This window comes from Peromyscus californicus, unplaced genomic scaffold (assembly GCF_007827085.1).
Source record: "Peromyscus californicus insignis strain IS unplaced genomic scaffold, ASM782708v3 Scaffold_13__1_contigs__length_99412109, whole genome shotgun sequence".
NCBI classification, from domain to species: domain Eukaryota; kingdom Metazoa; phylum Chordata; class Mammalia; order Rodentia; family Cricetidae; genus Peromyscus; species Peromyscus californicus.
Window position 1 is genome coordinate 27,956,732 of NW_026294424.1, and position 21,267 is coordinate 27,977,998.

General features: G+C 42.8%; 1 protein-coding gene across 4 annotated transcripts in view; it reads left to right on the forward strand.

Moving 5' to 3' along the window:
- Window positions 1-21,267, forward strand: part of Meis1 (Meis homeobox 1) — a 143,327-nt gene that overhangs the window by 17,653 nt on the left and 104,407 nt on the right. For 3 of the 4 annotated variants that reach the window (XM_052734764.1, XM_052734762.1, XM_052734763.1), the window contains one exon: window positions 15,258-15,369. The exons of the other annotated variant lie outside the window; for it this stretch is intronic. In XM_052734764.1, coding sequence (XP_052590724.1) covers window positions 15,258-15,369 — 112 coding nt within the window. The remainder of the gene's footprint in view (window positions 1-15,257; window positions 15,370-21,267) is intronic. 4 annotated transcript variants of the gene reach the window in all.

The following is a 21,267-nucleotide window of genomic DNA, read 5'->3' on the forward strand; positions in this document are numbered from 1 at the left end:
TGCGCCTGTCCTGGATCTTGCTCTGTAGACCAGGCTGGCCTCGAACTCACAGAGATCTGCCTGGCTCTGCTGGGATTAAAGGCATGCACCGAAGAATTTCTTTAACAATAAAACGTCTCTAAAAACTCTGCAGCTGTTTGGATGTGTTCTCCAACATTAACTTAATTTGATAGGTGAGTTATAATTAGCTGTGACCTGTGGTGTTTTCTGTTATTCAAAAGTTATTCCTGAGTGGGTTGAAAAGTTAATTTCAAAGTGAATGGTGTACAGTGTCTGATATTCCAAGGCACACTCGCACTGTTTACATGAAATGGCGTGTTTGGCTGCGGGGCCTCAAAGGATAGATCCATCTGGGAGACGGGCTAATGATTTCTACAACGTAAAGTCAAAGCAAACTAATGGGAGCCCGTGCATTCCCTTGGATTGGTTTGAAATGTAGCCTTCCTTTCTATTTATTGGAGTGTTGAAGCTACTCTCCCCGAAGTTAAGACGAAAACAAAAACTGTATCCTCCATGGGATACAGCTCATGATGGTACCTTAAATCTTTATTAATCATAATGTATGTATATTCATATATACAAAACTAAAAATAACACCAAGTGGGGGCGATGTTATCAGCCACGTCACTCTAGTCAGAGCAGAGGGTTCAACAGTAGAAGGAAGCTGGGCATCTGGGGCTTAGGTGGAACATTTAGTTGGAAGTAGTTAACAGATACGGAGTTGTCTTTAGTCCTTCACTGAAGAGAATTTTAAGGTACAGATTTGTGATAACTAGCCACTGAATATTACTTTTATTTGAAATTGTCATTCCTGAGTCTTCTGAGTCGCCACCATGCCTTTCACTCTTGAACATGTCAATAGATGTATCATTTATTTATATTCCACTGCTTGCATAGTTTATGGGAATTACCCTACAATTTCACCAAATGTATGAAGATTTTTCTTTCTAAGACAGAGATGGCATTTCTGCTCAAAGTGACATTTCCTTAAATGAGTAATAAGGGTTACCCTAGTGAATGCATACTGCTCTCTTTCACTGGGCCGGTCCTGTCCATGCTTCATAGTTCCAGATGCAAATATATAAGGCCAGCATCATCTTTTTGTTATTGTTGTTTGGTTAGTTCTGAGATAGGGTCTCCCTGTGTAGCCCTGGCTGGCCTGTAACTTACTATGTAGATAATACTCATAGCAGTACTCAACCTTCCTAGTGCTGTGACCCTTTAATACAGTTCCTTGTATTGCGGTGACCCCAATCATAAAATTATTTTGTTGCTACTTCATAATTGTGATTTTACTACCATTATGAACCATAATGTAAATATCTGATATGCAGAATCTCTGATATGTGACCCCCCTTCCCCCAAGGGGGTCATGATCCATGAGTTGCAAACCACTGGTGGAGATCTATCTACTGGCCTCAAACTCACAGAGGTCCACCTGCCTCTCCTTCCTGGGTGCTGGGATTAAAAGTGTGCACCTCCACACAGGGTAACCATCTTCATTTTAGTTATTATAATTTTTCTTGGCCATAGTTTCTAATAAAGACAATCAGAAACTTCACACTTTGAACAGACCTTACTGGTAAGTTAATTTTTTTTAAAGGAAGCAATTGAGTAATAGACACACCTAGCTTCGGTGTTTTCTCTGTCCTTGTCACATGCTGAAAATTTCTGAGGAATAATGTTCATCAAGTTTTCTTAGCAGCTGTTTATTTAATGACTTGGCCTATGAATTTACCACATTCAAGGATTTTACAAGCTGTGTTCAATAACAAAGTGATCAAAAAGCTGGTAGGCTCATTGTGTCCTACACTCGGTTCCTCAAAATGATAGTGGCCTACTAATGATTCATGTTCTGTGCTCATCAAATGTTTTTGCTGATGACCAAATATTTTTATTCTAATAATTAATTCAAACCCAGCCACAATCTGCATCTGAGTGAGTTTATTGTAAACATTTCTGTTCTGCAATTGGGAATTGGTAGCAACTCAATTTTATTTTCCGAATTACCCTGCCCTTCCAATTAAGTGTATTGTTCTTTACTCCACTGTTGGGACATTCTGAAGGTTGCTTGCTACCCTAACAGGGAGCTGTGTGAGTGTTTAATATTTATTAAGGGCATGTAAAGAACATGCCAATAGGAAAAAGAGGATAATAAAACATCGACAAATCAATTATAAAGCTTTTCCTCACGTCTAGTATACCTGATACTTATATACTTAAAACAGTGAGTCTAAGCCCAGGATGTTGTTAACTTGGGTTGTGGCTAAGAGTGGCTTTCTGAATGACTGGAAATTTTTTAACAAGGGAGTCTCAAGACTTGGCACCCAGGCCTGGAACCCACATTATTTTTCATTGACCTCCAAGCTAAGGGCTTGAATATAGAGAAGCTGGGCATCCTGGGAAGCAAAAACTCAAATTCAATTTCAGGAAGTTTTGAAAAGATCATCTCTGAAGACCATATCTGACATAAATCATGGAAAAGGGTGAACAGTCTCATCCCCACCTCCAAATTTAACACTGCCAGGGAGTTTAAAGGTTCAGAAATCCTTGGAAATAACAGAATCAAACTTGGTTGAAATTACTAACATCCAGAAATGCTTCTGCAAATATGTAAGGAAATTAGACTAGATTGTATCATAACTGGCACCAGCATCAGCGTCAAGTGAAAGTCTCCACAATGGGAGGAGAAAACAAGAGTGTACAGTCACTACTTCTTTTTCCTCCCTCAGATAAAACCTGGGGGCTTTTCTGGCATTCGGGTATAGAAGTGGAAAAGGTAAAATTTTGGGAAAAGGCAACCAAGTTTGCTGACTTCCCCTTTCAGGCAGTTGGCACTCCGGAAAAGTACAGTCTAGGGACAGAGCACTCAAATTTGAATGTGGACTTGTTTGAGAGGGTAAGTTACTTCACCTTGGGGAGCCTCAATTGTGTAGTTTGTGAAAGCAGGAATACTCTCCACTCACCCAGTCACCGTGAGAACTAAGGAGAGCCATGTAAACTGTGTCAAATAGTGCCCCCAAGCACTGTATTAAACAACATGCTTTCTTTTTAATTACACTCTGTCCATCCTTCAAAAACATCTATCGGCTGGACAAAAGGCGCCTGGGTACTATTTGACAGAGGTATTGCTTTATAGAGCATTTTATAATCATAGAACTCCAAGAAAAATGTAATTGTTGCTTTGAGTAGGTTACTAGTTTTCGGATATCAGTTGTGGACTAAAAAGAGACTACGCTGGGCACACTCCTGTAGTCCCAGAACTCAGAAGGCTGTGAGGTAAGAGGATGGAGAGTGTAAGTCCTGGCTGCAGAGTAGGATGTGGTCTCAAAACAAAACAAACAAACAAACAAGCAAAACAAACACCGATCCCCCCCCCCCCAATCTAAACTGCTGGGTCTGGTGGCTCACACCTATAATCCCAGCAATTGGGAGGCAGAGGCAGGCAGATCTCTGTGAGTTTGAGGCCAGCCTGATCTACATAGTGATAGACCAGCCAGAGCTATGTAGTTATGTAGTGAGACGAGAGAGAGAGAGAGAGAGAGAGAGAGAGAGAGAGAGAGAGAGAGAGAGAGAGAGAGAAGGAGGACCCTCAGATAACTTTCTGAGATATTGTAGCAAACCACCGAGAACTCACTGTTCTGATCCAAACCAGATGTCAGTACTGGCTGAATCCTGTGCTTAACACTTTGCCCAAACTCCTAGGAGTGAATGCACTGTGTTTACACACAGTTGTTCATGAGGTCTTGTCTCCTTGTGCTAAGGATCATTGGATGTTCTTGCTGGTGGAATGCTTGCTTAGAAAGTTAGTGGTTTGTAGCAGTTTCATATAAGACACCTTTGGGTTTATCTTAATTTCTTTGGAGGACGAGTATCAAGTTTCAAACAGATAATAAACAGTGGCTCACAAACAATCTTATAGAAGGACCTTAAAGTACTGGGTATGTCAGCACTTAGTTCTAGAACCCCCCCCCCCCCCACTGCTGACTCGAAGTGCTAGACAAGTAATACAAATTTCAGTAGAAAGCTATTAGATAAATAAAGAGTGTGGCCTGAAATATTTGGAAATAAATATTTGCAAATACAGAGGCACTAGTTGGATTAGAACTTTATTTGTTTGTCTCAGTCAAAGGTTAAATTCTGTGAACTACTGTTCCAAGGTACGATTCCCAAAGCAAGAGAGCAAAGGGAAGATGATATTTATTGGTTGATTTTTGAGACAGAGTATCAGTATGCTGCCCATGCTGGTCTTGAACTCCTGTGCTCAGCTTGCCCTGTTGTGGGGACTGCAGACACAGGCCATTGATCCTTTCCCTTCGAGACTCTCTGTAATCAGGCTTGCTTTTTCCTTCTGTTCATGGCATGGGATCCCCCTCCAAGACCCTACTTAGTAGAATTTGAACACTTCGTGCACTTGACTCTTCACTAGATGACTCATCTCTCCTTTGTGCCAGTTTTGAGATTTGGGTAAAACTGGTTGTCAATGCTTGTCAATGGTCCTTTAGCTGGGATTATTCTCTTGCCTTGTAACTTGTTGAATGCATTCGTGTAAAAACCTGTTGTCTTCTGAGACCACAGTGAGGTCTTCATGGGATGATGTTAATGCTGATTCTCAAAATAGAAACGTGGCTGAGAATCTATCAGTGCTGCGGGGATTCATCAAGAATGCCTTTTGAAACATTCTGAGTGTTCTTTTACATTTGTCGATGGTTGCTTTGCATTGTTCATTTTTAAATTCTTTTATGAATTAACTCAACTGTGTACATTAATAGTCCTGAGAATTTCAGAGTAGAGACCTAAAAGATGCCAGTGTGGGAAAGTAGGGTCTTAAGAAGCACTGGGAAAGATACTAGATCTGTGCTTCCTACTTACTGCTCCTCCTACCTGTCATGCAAGTGGGCTAAGATATTGAGATGAGAATGAAGCGTGGGCATTTGTCTGAGACTAGATGACATATAGAGGAGCTAACAGAATTCAAATCTCTTGTCTGATGGCCAAGCTGCTTTAAATTCCATTATTATGTAATTTAAGACATTTAAAATCATTCCCGATGGTTTTCTGCCTTATGCTTATGTGCATCGTGGATACCTATTGTGTTTGCATTACTGTGTGCACATGTGTGCCTCTGTGCTCTTAGGCTTCAGTGACTCCTGGAACTCACACAAGCATCTGATAGAGAACTTTTCATTTGTAGATTAAATAACTCCTTGGAGAATTTTCACCAAAGGCAAAAAAAGCACAAAAATTCTTCCTCCTCTGCATGCCTCATTACACAGAGATAGGGGATTCAGTGTTTGGAAAAATTATCATTTGTAGGACTAACTTGTGGTATATGTGAACTGGGAAATATAGAACTCAATTCAACAGATGCTGTCTTTATTTCCACAAATTACCCACCACTGCATGTATCACCACACTGTATGTATCATCATACATATAACAGCAAATAACATATACACAGTGTCATCTCTCTCTCTCTCTTTGTCTCTCTCTCTCTCTCTCTGTGTGTGTGTGTGTGTGTGTATGTGTGTGTGCAATTCACTAAAGTTCCTTAGTCATCAAGGTTTCACACTTGTACTCTGTATGAAGTTACCAGCTAGCATCAAGGTAGTGAGTGCTATGCCTTGGGGATGACTAGACAGCCAAGCAGATATCTATCTAGATTAAGAGTTCACAGTGGCAGACGCGGTAGGGCTTAGAGTGTGAGCAGAGGAAGTGTGATGGTTTGGTGATAGCCACAGACCCTGAGAGAGGATGCCGGACTTCCATTGTCTTACCACCGATTCACCATCTGCTCTAGTCACCAAAATTAACCCTTGAGCCTCTAGTAATGAAGTAAAAGGCCCATTTTATTGCCCTATTAAAGAAGGGCATAGCCGGGCAGTGGTGGCACATGCCTTTAATCCCAGCACTCGGGAGGCAGAGCCAGGCGGATCTCTGTGAGTTCGAGGCCAGCCTGGTCTACAGAGCGAGATCCAGGAAAGGCACCAAAGCTACACAGAGAAACCCTGTATCGAAAAACCAAAATAAAATAAAATAAAATAAAATAAAATAAAATAAAATAAAAAGAACGGCATAATGAGATCCTAGCCATGTGTGGTGGCAAATCCCTTTGATCTCAGTACTCAGGAAGCTGAGGCCGGTGGATCTCTGTGAGTTCAAGACTAGCCTGGTGTACATAGTAAGTTCCAGGCCAGTGAGGGACTCCAACACAAAGAACTTTCAGGTCTATAGGCAGGGAAAGGAAAGCAGTGAGGGAGAGGAAGAGAAGGAAGGAGCAGATCAAAGGGAGTGCTGCAGACAGAAGGATCAAGTGCGCCTGGGAGACCCCTGTTCAAAAGGCAGCAGATGGAGGGAAAGAGCACCTGCTACCATTACAGATGACCTGGGTTTGGTTCCCTGCACCCACAGCTTACAACTGCCACTAACTCCAACTCTAGGGAATGCAGCACCCTTTTCTGACATCCGGGGGGCACTGAGGTTGTCTTTTGTACATATAGATAAGCAGGCATATGTATGTACGTGAGTGCGCACACATGTGCACAGACACACACACACACACACACACACACACACACACAAATAAAATAAAATGGGATGTAGTAAGGCAAAGTAAAGCCAGCATTTTGTGGAAAGAGAGTGTGGGCCACCGTTAGGGATTATCTTTTTCCGCCACCAGCCAATGCTTCCCACTCTTTGTCATCCTTCAGCTGGAGATGTGGACCTAGAGATGCTTAGTCTCAAATGTCCTGTTGAATGTTTAAGCCGTTTCTGAAAACAGTTGAAATATTTTAACGTTATTATTTTTCGTGTGCATGGGTGTTTGTTTGTGCACACATGCGTACAGGCCTGCAGAGGTTAGAAGAGGATGTTGGATCCCCTGGAACTGGAGCTCCACATGGTTGTGAATGCCAATGCTGGAGCTCTATATAGATGCTGGGAATCAAACCCAGGTCCTCTGGAAGAGCAGTCAGTGCTCTTAACTGCAGAGCAATCTCTCCAGTCCTTCCCCAAACATTTTAATATGGCCCATCTGTGTATATCAAAGCATTAATTTTTGAATGCTTCTGACGTTTAAAAACAACTAAAAGCTTAAAAGGGGAAGACACAGATTTACTCCGTTAAAACAAACAAACAAAACAAAACGAAGCATATTGCTTTCTCGAACTTCCTTTGGTTAAACGAATTTTGTCTAATGAGTTCCAGGAATCTTTCAAATCCTATAAAGGAGTTTACACTTTTTCTGAATTACCTGTATTTTAAGTTGGGAAGATGTGGACTCAAAGGAACATGTTTTGAGATGAACAAGCAAGTTCTCCCACATCCTTATAAAGTGCAGGTATCTAATAAATAGTGGTTGAATGGATTTAGGAACTGCATGGTGAATTGCGGCTATGAAGCAGATGCAAAGGTGGCCTGTAAGGACAGCTTGTAGGAGTGCCAGTTTGTCAAACCCTAAATCCTCATACTACGAGCATCTCAGCAGCCCTCATTCCCCAGCTTCAAGTCTGCACTGATGAACAGGACCCCGCTTCTCACTGAGGTGGTGGCTCACTTGACATCTCCTTTCTACCTGTTCCTCTGCCTTTTCATCTTTACGGTCCTTTTCCTTGGATGATATCTTTGGTTAAGGGGTTTGTCAGTAACCATACTGACACCAAGGGCTTCCAAGGACCCAAGAAGGACATCTTAGAGATGGAAAGTGGAGAGACAGAGTTAATTACCTCTGGCTCTCCTAGTGTGTTGGGATGGTGTCATTCAGCAACTCCATTCTCTACGATAATGAATAAGTGTGGAGTCGTGTGTGTGTGTGTGTGTGTGTGTGTGTGTGTGTGTGTGTGTGTGTATGCAGGTGTGCACGGCATGTATTGAGAAAGGAATTTTTGAATGAATGTGTACATGACCAGACTATCAGACACATTTAGCATGTGCGTCATATGGATTGGTGATTCTCCTGATCTGGAAAGACTCAGTCTATGCCTTTTGAGAGGTGCCAGCTCTTCTGGGTCCGTAGAGAGCTTTGCTGGAGAGCCCTGGTGATTTGAGGGCACGTGTCTGGGTGTAGCCAGCCTTCAGATTTTGAACTCTGCTTGCTTCACTGACTTCTTCATGGTGCTCAGAGGACTTCTTCTCTATCAAGAGCACCAGACTCAGTTCTCCACCAGTTTTGAATGTGACCACGAGGGGAGAATTGTTTCTGCTGTTTTACAATAAAAGAGATTTAATCTTAGTTTAGAAAAGAGGATTTTGACATCATTCTGATATGAGTGATGAGTTGGGAAGAAGCATCAAATTATTTTGAATAGTATAAAGCGATTGATAACATTAGATACCAAATTAAACTTGATGAGGTGGGAAGAAGCAGACCACTGTGAAATCATGTTATTCCAAGGTGAAAATAAGATCAGTTTGCATTCTTTGCAGACCTATCAGCTGGGAGATAGCCTATCCCAGTTAGCTTCTCTGTTGCTGTGATAAAGATCCTGAACAAAGGCAAGTTGGAGGAGGAAGCCATTTATAGAGCTCACAATCCCACAGCACAGGACATCATCAAGGGAAGTCGAGCCAGGAACTCAAGGCAGGATCCTGGAAGTAGGAATCTGGAGGCAGGAACTGAAGCAGAGACCATGGCAGAAGACTGCTTGCTGGCTAACTTGATTTACGGCGTGCTCAGCTTGGTTTCTTGTGTAATCCGGGACCACCTGCTTAGGTGTGGTACCATCCACAATGGGCTGGGCCCTTTCACACCAATCATTACTTAAGAAAATGCCTCATAGACTTTGGAAGCATTTTCTCAGTTGAGATTCCCTCTTCCCAGATGACTCTAGCCTGTGTCAGGTTGACAAACACTGACCATAATATAGCCCAAGACAAATGTTAACCATTCTATCCACATTCTGTCCTATGACCTGGATTCACTTGTATGTAGATGGTTCAGGGTTGAATGGGCCACTGTGAATTTTTCCATCAGACCGGTAGTAGCTGTCACTTAAATGAGTACTGCTGTGTGCTTACAATATATGTATGCTACATCTGCAGGGGCACAGTTTTAGAGGTTTTTTTTTTAAGTGATTTTTTTTTTTTAGTTAGTATAAAAATAATGGGTTCCATCACGACATTCCCATACATGTATGTTATTTTACTTTGCTCCTGTCACATCCCTTGTCCCTCCTTAGCCCTTCTGCTCACACTTCCCTCCCTTCAATTGTTCCAGGGGACAGTTTTTATTTCAAATTCCCTTTTTACATATAAGGGCATTCAGGTTAGAGAAGTTGTGGCTTGTCTAAGACCGTGTAGTGGTACAACAAGGTCTTCGGATCTTCCTAATTCTGTGTTCCTCATTTCCCCCTCCTCCCTTCCTTTTTTCCTTCCCTTCCTGTGTTATGCGGCAACTAAATATTAATGTATTTTACAGTAGTGTATGCTTGTATGGATGGAAGTATTCGAGATGTATTTAAATCCTTCAAATATTTGTGGTTGTTTTATAATGTTTAATATAAGCAGTCAAGATGTCAGGTACAATTGATTAATTTGCTCAAAAATATGTTTGTGGGGCTGGAGAGATGGCTCCGAAGTTAAGATCATGTAGTGCTTTTGCAGAGGACTGGAGTTTGGTTCCCAGAACCCATCTTGTATAGCTCACAATTACCTGTAACTCCAGCTCCAGGGGATCTAACACCTCCATGGGACCCGCACTCAGGTGCACATACCCACACAGAGCATACACACACACACACACACACACACACACACACACACACACACGATAAAAATATGAAAAAATTCATTTGTATGTGGTGTTTCCTGGGATGGGAGATACAAAGATGAATAAGACATATTCTGAAGTATTTGTTGCAAAGAATTATAGGTAGACACAACAGGTCAGCACAGAGCAACGAGGTTGCAAAGTGCCAGAGGTGCAGGTGAGGAGGTTTGAATGCTCCAGAGAGAGCATCCGGGGACAGCGTGTCCATATCAGAGAAGGCTGGGTCTTCAGGCCAGAGCCGGCGGCCATTGCAGGCAGAGGAGGGCGGGCTGAGACTTGGAGTAATAAACTGCAGAGTACGTTACAGAGATTACCTGTGGCGGGCTCTCTGGAATCCAGGGAACAAGGAGAATGTCCCCCAGGGAGGCTCTGCAGGCTTCATGAGTCAGGCTAATGAACTCAGATGATGCTCTGTAGGCAGTGGGGAGCACTTCATTCTGCATCATTTCCTGAGCACCAGCACAGGGCAATGCCTGATCCTCGGTACCTGACGGTGAGGAAAGCAGGACCACTCCTGCCTTCATGGAGCCCGAGGTTCAGTGAAACTCAGCTCCTTCAAAGCTGGGGCGATTTGTGTGACAATTATTTAAGGCAAAAGTGGACAAAGCATGATGACTCTTATAATCGTGGGTGGTTATTGTTTTTATTGTTGTTGTTGTTGTTTGTCTGTTTGAGACAGGGTTCTCTGTTTAACAGCTCTGACTGTCCTGACTCACTCTGTAGACCAGGCTAGCCTCAGAGCTCACAGAGATCCACCTGTCTCTGCCTCCTGAGTGCTGGGATTAAAGGCCTGTGACTCCGAACTCAACAGTGATTGGGTTTTTACCATGGAGGGATGGTGTGATACATATTAGGATGGAGAATAAAACAGAGCAAGTAAACCAAGTTGCTGCACACCCACAATGCTAGCACTCAGGAGTCGGAGGCAGGAGAATTGCTCTAAGCTTGTGGCCACCCCGTTCTACACAATGAGCTCCAGGACATCCGGTGAGACCCTGTCTTTAAACCAACAAGCAAAGGAATGAATTGGAGGTTTTGGTGGGGGAGAGTTTAGCCTTGAACTTGTTGAGTGAAGTAAACATCTTTTCATGGAGGTACTTTATCACACAGTTGGTCATGTAAACCAAGCGAGTAAAGAAGAAACCCATAGATCAGTGGTTCTCAACCTGTGGGTCTTGACCCCTTTGACAAACCTCTATCTCCAAAAATATTTATATTACAATTTGTAACAGTAGCAAAATTGCAGTTATGAAGTAACAGTGAAAATAATTTTATGGCTGGGGGTCACCACAACGTGAGGAAGTGTATAAAAGGGTCGCAGCATTAGGAAGGTTGAGAACCATCGACAGATACAAGTTTAGTTCATGTATGTGCTCATTTACCTTACACTAGGGAAAGGAATTGTTCAAGGAAAATGTAAAAGGTAAGAAGAGGCCTCAAAATACCTTGAAATCTAAACTGCAGACGGAAGAGTCAGAGTCTGTTTTAAAGGTGAGGTTTGTTGAGATAGGGCTGGGAAAGTAAGACAAAGTAACTCTAGCTAGTTCCGTTAGCATTTGTTCTAGCCAAACTTTAGCCATGGGTTGTCCCGAGCTCTTAAAAGAGCAGTTTGAGCAGAGTGAGCCCCTCTCCTTGTCCTGAAATGGCCCGCAGTCAGGAGAGGCCATGGCTGCCCGCTGCCAGATGACAGCAAAATCCTCTCTCAAAAGAAAGTACCAGCAACTAAAACACCGAGAAAGAACAAACCAAACGAACGATCAACCCCCTCCCCCCAAATAAAGGAAGTGTTTGAGCTGCCAAAGCAAGGAAAGACGGGAAAACTGTTGCTTGCTTCAAATATTTCAAATTGCTGTCTTTTGAGACCCTGGAATCAGGGAAAAAAAAAAACATGAATCGAGTTAAGTCTTTTAAAAAAATTTATTTTTATCTTATGTACATCGGTGTTTTGCCATGGGTGTCAGATCCCCTGGAACTGGGGTTACACACGGTTGTGAGCTGCCATGTGGGTGCTGGGAATTGAACCCAGGTCCTCTGGAAGAGCAGTCAGTGCTCTTAACCACTGAGCCATCTCTCCAGCCCGGAGTTAAGTCATTTTAGATGTAACACTTAATGTTTACACATCACCCGAAAGGAGCTTTCTGATGGAGTGCTGCTTTCATTGTCCCCATTCCACACAGGACAGTGCAGTCCTGTGTGGAGTGTGTCACCTCACAGTCCAGCAAGTGTCTTCTCCTCTAGGGCTTTGTGTCTAGGCCTGTGGTTACCTCCTAGATTAGTGATTCTTAAACTTTTAGAGTCACACGTTCCCTTGAGAATTTGGGGGACAGTTTCAGACATTACCACCCAGGGAAAAAAATGCAAGTATGTACTTAAGCACTAGAGTTAGTAAAACGTACCCCGACCCCCGAAATAGTCCATAGGTGGAAATAGAACTTCAGGTTAGGGTCTTTGTTTTAGTGGTTTTCTCACAGATGAGCACATAGCCACCGCTTATTCTGAAATTAGAGACATCAGAGCCAAGATGCTTCTTTGAGACTTAATTTCGGGCCATGCCTGAGATTTACTGAACATCTAACTCAATGCACTGTTGATTTTACTCTGTCATGCTTCCTTTTCAAGTGGCCCCAAGCAACTCACAACTTCACAGATTTATGTACTTAATCATATGCACATATTTTAATTTTGAAATAATGATGCTGTTTGGTGAGACCACATATAGTCAGAGACATGTGTTATTATAACTGAAACTCCCCAGTAGATGGCTTTTGGGGGAGTTCTTTCTGATTAGGGCTGTCTTACATATTTATACTGGAGGAGTTCATGAGCTGTTTCTGATACTTGCACTTTAATCTTGCTTAATGAACTGAGGTAAGCACAATTCTTGTTCTGTTTTGGATAACCCTGTGGATTTCTTCTGATGCTCAGTTTCATGTGACTACACCATTCTTGAAATGCTAATACACAATGCTAATTCAAGAAAGGACCACAAAAGTTAGATTTCATTTTAGGGAGCCGTAGTCAGTATTCACAGGCCTTCTGGGAGAGTGCGGCTGTGAGAAGAATGATATTAGTTGGGAAATAAGGGTGCCTACTTTTGGTGCACACACAAATTTAAACATATAGGTTGCACAAAATTTGGATAAACTGAGGTGGAATCCAACACTTCTTGCATGAATGCCTGTATAATGTGGCCATAGCTGTGAGAAAAGAGGAGCCCCGCATCTAAGACTCAACACAATGGAAATGCAATGAATCGGAATGCCTCACAGATCATAGCGGAATCAGAATTTCCAGCAAGGAAAATCTTTTCATGGTGAATTAAGTGGTGGATGAAGAAAAATGGTGATGAAAAAGGTAGGCACAGATCACAAACACTGAGCTCAGGGCTCATGGAGGAAGATTTAAGAACCTTAGCTAAAGCTATGCAGAATAGAATGTGGAAAATTGAATTTACTAAACAATTAAGCATTGAATTAATCTACATCCTGCACAGTAGAAAAGTGGGGGAGGGAGCAGGGCAGAGCTGAATAAATCAGTGGAGCTCATTAAAAGATAGTGAATATATCAGGTCTGTTGTGGCAGAAAGGAGGACAGTTTCCTGTCTGACATGGAATGATTCTCTGGTTCTAAGTCACCTTTTTGGAGGCCTGCTCTTAATCAGATTAACAAACGTGTTTCTGATGAGGTTAGTCTGTGGCTCTGTATTTTAGCTTGTTATTGCTATCTTTTCTATTAATTACAAGTCAGATCACCAGTCAACAATAGTAGTGAGGGACAACATAAAGAAAATGAGAGTGCCCAGGAGACATCACTCGCAGGATCTCATGCATCCCGAGACTCCCACGGGCTCCTGCAGCCTCCCACATGCCTTGCTGGTCTTTTGTTCAATTACAGTTAATGCAATAGTTTGCCATTTTCTCCTTCTAATTATATTTTCAAGTGGGATTTGTAGCACACAGAAAAACATCCTTTTACATGTCGAGGCACCGGGGTTTTGTGCCTGGCATTGTCTGTCCCCTGGGTGCTGTACCATTCTCTCTGCAGAGCTCTGAATAAACAAGTCCCCCTTTTAGAGCTGCAGTTGTACAAACTGAAAATTTATGCATTAACTGTTTGCATTCTGAGCATGTGTTCCAGATTACATCTTACAGCATTCTTCTGGTATGCTTCAAAATATGTCTGCAGAAAATGCTTCTTTCACAGTTCACATATCTCTCAATCACAGAATCCACAGATCAATTAGCACTGTTTTTGAGAATATGCATAATGGGTGACTTAAACACACACGTGATATGTTCTGTGGCTTGATTCCATTTTGGGGTGGCACGGGTCTTCAGGCCAAAGGTGGGATGAAGTGTCCATAGAGGAGCATTGGGTCTCCCTTGGGGTTCTAATGCAGCAGGCCTTGTGGGCAGGGTCTTCGTTTTGTTGGCCCTGGATGTCTGAATTGTTAGATCGTCTCAGCCCTTTTTATTGTCTCTGTAAATGCTTTTCAAGAAATAAACCAAGAACAGTGATTCTGCTAGGCATATTCCACTTGTGGAAGGATCAATAAACTTCACTACAACAGAGTCAGGAACCATGACCGTCTATGACTGAAATGACGTATACATATTTTACACATAAGATCATCTCGCTTTCCCACTAATAATCTTGAAGACAAGCATCACTTCCCGCCCAAGATCCAGCTTTGTATTCTGCATCACTCCTACTGCAGGGGATGACCAGTGACTCATGAGGCTGGTCTTGAAAGCAAGCACTAAAAGCTCATTTAAGTCTTGTCTGGTGATAAAGAGAGATTTGGGGAAAGTATCACCATGATTGTTTCCCCTAAGAACCGAATTGGCAGCCAATCTGAATGTTACTTTCAAATGCACTGGTGATAAGAAGTAACATCTGCTTTCTGTTCAATAGTACAAGAAGGCTCGGCATGGGGCTGAGTGTACACAGTCCGTGTAAATCTATCGTTAGCATTTTTTTTTGTCTCTGTGCCTGGTCCATTTGCGGTGTACCATCAGGCAAACAGCTGACACACACTAGCTCTTGTGGACCTAGGTTGGATTGTGAGAGCTTCAAAGCCCCACCAGGTTTGTGGGGCTTCATTTCCTAGAATGAAGCAGGGGCCTCTGGGGACGCAGTGCTAGCGATCAGTTCTCCCATTTTACATTTCTAGAGGAGCAGAGGGCTCTACCAGAGGGTTAAAAGTCTAGTTAGGCTCAAGCGACAGCAAAGCCCCCTTTGTCTGGAATGTTTTTGTTTCCATGTTAATAAAGCATGCAATTACTTACAGACTCACTATTATCACCTGGAAGCTGAAATCGGCAGATTTTGAATACACCTATGCAGCCCTGAGCTAGGACCAGTTTTGAAGGAGAGTGGGAGTGATGGCAGTGCTATTCCCTGTAGCCCTCCCCCGTCTGTCGTTGTCTGATGGGATCGCACCCTGTGAACAGATGGCTTTTACTCAGATTTCTGATTTGTGCCCCCACAGCCCTCTTGGAATAGAGATCACGATGACACGGCATCCACCCGTTCAGGAGGAACCCCGGGCCCTTCCAGCGGTGGCCACACTTCACACAGTGGGGATAACAGCAGTGAGCAAGGTAGGAGAGGCGTTCTCATTCTCCCTTGCTTCTTGCTTTGTGTTCAGGGCTCACAAACTGTCAGAAAGTCAGTGACTATACCCAGAGCTTCTCCCAGAACACCAATCCTATACAATATGAGAATCTGCTCATCTTTGATCAGTCTCTGGCCCAGTTCTTCAGTGCCATGCCAGCTGCCTGTCACCTGATTGCTTTCACGAATCAACTGAGGCAAGATTAGAGAATCAGACGAGGAATTCCAGTGCGCTCAAATAGCATGGCACAAATAGCCTGGTGTGATGTCCTTGGGGCTTTTCAAAGGGTCATGAAGAAACTTCCATTGAGAGTCTAAGTAACCAATATCTAAAGATTCTTAGGAAGAGCTAGTGACCTAGCTCAGTGATAGAGGGCTCACCTAGAGTGCACTTGCCCTCAGTTCTATCCTAGCACTACCAAAAGTAGTGCACGTGTGTTGAGGCGTAACTCTTAGAAGGCAATTTGGCAGCCTCTGGTAGGTTTCCCTCTGCACGGGGTCTGAGGCCATTTCTTCTGGTTTTCTTTATTTTCTTTGAGGTTTAGCTTCATTGCAAAGCCAGGTCAGACACAGGAGGAAATGCACTTACTTGGTGTTGCACTTTGGATCTGTACTTTTGTCTACACGGGGGGTGGGGGGGTGGGGTGGGGGGTGGGGTGGGGGTGGGGGGGTGGGGGTGTTCATGGACATATATGTTTAATAGTAACTAGTAAGAAATAAAGCTTAAGCCGGGCGGTGGTGGCGCACGCCTTTAATCCCAGCACTCGGGAGGCAGAGCCAGGCGGATCTCTGTGAGTTCGAGGCCAGCCTGGACTACCAAGTGAGTTCCAGGAAAGGCGCAAAGCTACACAGAGAAACCCTGTCTCGAAAAAACCAAAAAAAAAAAAAAAAAAAAAAAAAAAAAAAAAAAAAAGAAATAAAGCTTAAACATCACAGCACTCTTTAGGAACAAGGAGACTCAATATCCAATCTTATTCCTGTGGATTTTGGATTTTGTGGGTATTTAAGGAAATAAAAATTAAAAAATTAACGTTTGCATCTGCCCATGAAAGACTGCTTTATTGGAGTTGCCTCTGAGTCCACAGTAGGTTCAGTTTTAAAATTTGATTTTGTGATCATTTTTTACTGGCGTGTTATTCAGCAAGAAAGGAATTCGGTTGTCTAACTTGATTGGGGCACATCAATTAAAACCACAAAGTCTACAATGGATTTAGCATGATTGATTGGAAAATGAGAGCAGGGAAGTTCCTTTTTTTAAGGCATATGTGTGGTATTTTCCCCTGAAATAACTTCTGCAGATGTAATTTTAAGCATTGGAGACATTTTATTGTTAAAAAAAAAAAAAAAAGAAGTTGCTGACTTCATCAGAAGTAGAAGCCTAGTAAAAATGGAGCCTGGAACAGTAAACCAATCCAAAGCTGAGGTAGAAGCAGGTAACCTCTGACCTCTGACTTTTTACTGGAAAATGATATGCAGCATAAATCCAAGAGGCCTTTTTTTTTCTTTCAAGTGTGTGTGCATGTGTTATGGCATCGCTGTTCAGAGCGTGAGGGTGGTGTCAGCACTTTCCATGTGAGGCCTGGCCTGAAGAATTCTACTTACACTATGAGTTTTCCAAGAGGTGTAAATGCAATCTAAAATTTTTTTTCCTATACCCCAGAACGGCTACACGGGGTCACAGCCTAGTGCTTTGTTTCATTTTTGATTTCATTTCTTGCTTTAAAAAACATACTTCATCTAAGAAATCAGCGGGCCGTTCAGCTGAGGCATGAAGGCTTACAGACTGAGGGAATGTGGCAGAACTTAGAGACTGTGATGCACAAGTTTCCTAAACACGATCAGATAAGAGGAGTTTTGGAGGGCAAAGATCTCGTCCTATGCCCTCCTCCTATAGCTGTGACCAGAAATGAGGAGTTCTTAGGTCTCTGTCATTTGACCCGTGATCTCCGGAAGCTCAGTTCATGATGACTGTGGTTACCTTTAGGAGCCACATACTCTGCCTGTGACCATCTTTGCACTCCTGCTGTTTCTCTTTATACTTCTTACACTTAAAGGCCCCCACCTATGTGTTTGAAAAAGTGTTTTCATGTAAATGATCTCATTTGAATGATCTAGTTGAGTCATTCGAAAACAATCTTGTTTTGGAGAAGTGGTTAAGGAATGGCCAAACAGTTAAGAACATTGACGCTGGCGTGGAGGACCTGGGTTCCATTCCTAGTACCCATGTCGGACAGCTCATAGCCTCTGTATCTCTGGGTCCAGGGAACCTGACACCCTCTCCTGGCCTCCTTGAATACTGCACACATGTGGTGCACATACAGATGAGCTGGCACATACACAAATGTATACATGAAAATAAATTTTAAAATTTCAAAAATGAATGGAAACAGCCCTGGTGCCAGACAAAGCAGAGAAAGTCAATAGAAGCTAGGCAGGGTTTAGGATATGCTGGCGTCTCAGTGCAATGCAGACCCACCTGTTACAAGTGTCCTGCATGTAAGAGTCTTCTCATCCCACCCTCTTCCTTATCTGCCGACCAAAGAACTCAGTCAGTTACTCACCCTGTGAGCAGACCTTCTGTGGAATCCCTCCCACACTAACTTGTAAGAGCAGGAAGAGGAGGCGTACCTCTAGTCTTCTTTGCTTTCCTGGCGGATTGTCTTTGGCACACAGTGCTACTTCTGCTGAATGTAGAATGATGCCTGAAAGTATTGCTCAGACAACCTGTGGGCATTTCTGTGCTAACCTGGACCCTTCTAAACTTGTTTCCTCATCTCTGAGACCTGTGGAGCTGAGCCTTTGTGCGGCTTCCGGATTAACTGTGCAAAGTGGTGCTGCATGCTCTCCCTGTCTGCCTTTTCTGGCAGGCATGGGAATGGAAGCTGTGCCAGCATTTGGCTCATAGTACATATCCTAAACAGTTATTTACACAGTTTGAGCCCATTTTAGTCAACTGGATAAATAACAGCCCTCTTCAAAAGATTTATAAATCCATAAATATGTCTTCATACATACCCAATAGACATAAATAACTCAATCTGTCAAGAACTTACCCAAAGAGGTGTTTCCCCCTCAGACAGGAGCAAATTTCACATTTCAAAACTTTCTTCACTACATTATTTGAACTGAATTTAGTTTTAGTTTCACCACATCATTAGGGAGCCTGTGGAGCAAAATAAGTAGTGAATAGATGGATGAATAGATAGACAGACAGACAGACACATAGAAAGTCCCTTCGTCTTGGGCCCTTATTTAACAGCCTGCCTTGTGCACAGTGTAAGGCTCTAAGCAGTCGTGGACATTTCAAATGAGTTCGGTGTTGTTGAGTCTTCAAAGAAAGAAAGTCATTCAGGAAAATCTTAACTTCCTGAGAAGTTCAGAAGGGGCAATAGCCCTTCCTTAGAGCTCCAGAAATTTGGGTGATTCTTGAATGCCTGATCTTTTTCATATTAATTACTGTTATAATCAATAAAATAATTTTAAGACAAATTTTGCATAAGGCTAAGTAAGTAAGTAAATAAATAAATCCAAGTGTGGGCATTCAAAAGAGAATATAGATAAAGTATATAATTATGAAGATATCAAATATATTATGGTTCAGGGCTTAATGTTAATTCACAATTTGCATAGTATGTCCATCCATGTTGGGTTTTTTTTTGTTGCTATGATGAAACATTTTGAAACAATTTAAAGAAGAATTAATTTTTATTTTGTCTCACTTTTTCAAGGGTTGAAATCTTGAAAAAGTCAGGCTCAGCTGCACCTCCGTTGTTTCTGAGCCTGTGTGTGATGAAGCTGAACATGGTGGGCAGCATGGCGGGGAGCAGTGTGTCCCTTCATGGTAGACAGGAGGCAGAAAGACAGCAAAGGACAGAATCAGATATACCTTCAGGGACATGGTCCTGCGACCTACTTCCTCCAAGCAAGCCCCGCCTCCAAACCATCCATCCACCTATGGATTTGTCAATGGGTTAACCATTGATGAGGTTTCAAGCCCTCATGTCTACTCCCCTTTCAAACAGCTATCACCCAGTGACCAAACGTTTAACACGTGAACCTTTAGAGGGGACACATCATATTTAAATCATAACAATATCCCTTCCTCAACTGAAATCACTTATCATGACAACTCTTCCTGTGTCGACCACTTTCATTTCTCATTAACACTTGTGACCCCTTTCCGAACATTAATTCTTTAACAATGAAACCCCTTAAAACTGGCACCGAGCAGGGAGGGCTTCATGCCTGTGGTTTGGTAGAGGCCTCTATTGCTGTTGCTATGACATTGATATTACCTGTTCTTTAACTTCCTTCAAAGAATTTCCAAAGACGTTAGAGAAAAAAGAAATTTATCCCCTTGGCTCTTTGCTAGCTTGTCATTTTGCAGGAGAAAAAGGAAGCTGAGGAGAAATGCTAGAAAGCTGCTGTCAAATTCAAGCCTGAGGTCTTAGACTCTGGGCTGCACAGGCGCATCAGAACAGGGTGTCCAGCCCTCCTGTGCAGTGTGGCAGTAGGTGGTACGTGTTGGCCGGTGTGAATTTTCCTATGTCTCCTTTATCCTTCCGTGCAGGGCTGTCCTGTTGAACACAGAACAGCTCCATTGTAGGAAGCAGTTTGGAGCAGAATGCCTAGCCAACCTAGTGCCTCTTCCCACTGGATCCAAACTCCTTGCTCAGGGATGCTGCAGCCATCTGCCTCACAAGCAGCTTTTGCAATGATTGGCAGAATTATGAGTTGGGTCATGTCTTTTTTGGTCCAAAGTCAAGACAGCTGACTAGCTGATAATAAAAATAATAGTACAGGATGCCAGACTTGTTGGTTAGGTAGGTATTCCATTCTCTTATCCTGTGGACCAGGTCATGGGGGACAGAGAAGCTCAGAGTCTGACTGAAGGCCACATGTTGGTTGGTCTAACCTCAGAACCCACATTCTGCTCCCCACAGTATGAATAGGAAATAGGTTATTTGCCATTTCTGTCTGTCGCCAATACAGTCTCTCTTCTCCTCTGTCTGTACTGGTCCAGTGCTGGGCTCTGTCATGTGACCGCCATAGAATGGGTGGGATCAGTGAGATGCAGGGGTATTGCTTTGCTGGAGAGCGAGGACCCAGCTTTGTATTCTAAGAGGAATGAGGACTGTGCTAGTCACAAAGGGAGCACAATGATTGATACGATTAATTTGCATTCTGTATTAAGAGCCTGGACTATTTCCCACCTTCAAAGACTTATTGAATTGAGAATAAGAACTTAGAAAACAAGGCAAAATATTTCTCTTGCAGAATATTTCCCACTTAAAGCTCATCTGATTTTCCCCTTTTGTGAGGCTAGATAAAAAGTATTATTTTGACATGGAAATTTGATGAGAAACATTTCAACCTGAAAGGACTTTAATGATTACTGGAAGCACAAAAACCACTTGCAAACTTCTTCTGGGGGCAGGACTCCAATCAACAGGACCACTGAAAAACGGAAGAAAAAAAAAGCTAAAGTAGTGTGTTTCTTTAAAGAGGACATAATTGAAAAGCTGTTTCTGTATCATACAGTATCAATAGTTGTGATGCCTCCCACCACCCCAACCCGTTCCGTCCCAGCTTTTGTATGAGTTCAGGCAACAGAGAGGCAGAAGGCAGGTCCCTGTATTATTGAAGGGAATTTCAAGACAGTTGCTGAGGCCAAGCAAGTAGAGCTGCTGGAGAGGGGGTGGGAGACCGAGGGAGGGAGGTGGGGAAGGGCCACATTGTGTTCCAGATGACTGAGCAAGGATTTATATACCAGCTCGCCTTTTTTTACATGAAGAAGAAAAGTAATAACAGCCCAAACCCAAGCATTGGAAACAATCAGCTGTCCGGTGAATAATGGGATAGGTGAGAAGGAGCTCTCTGATTGG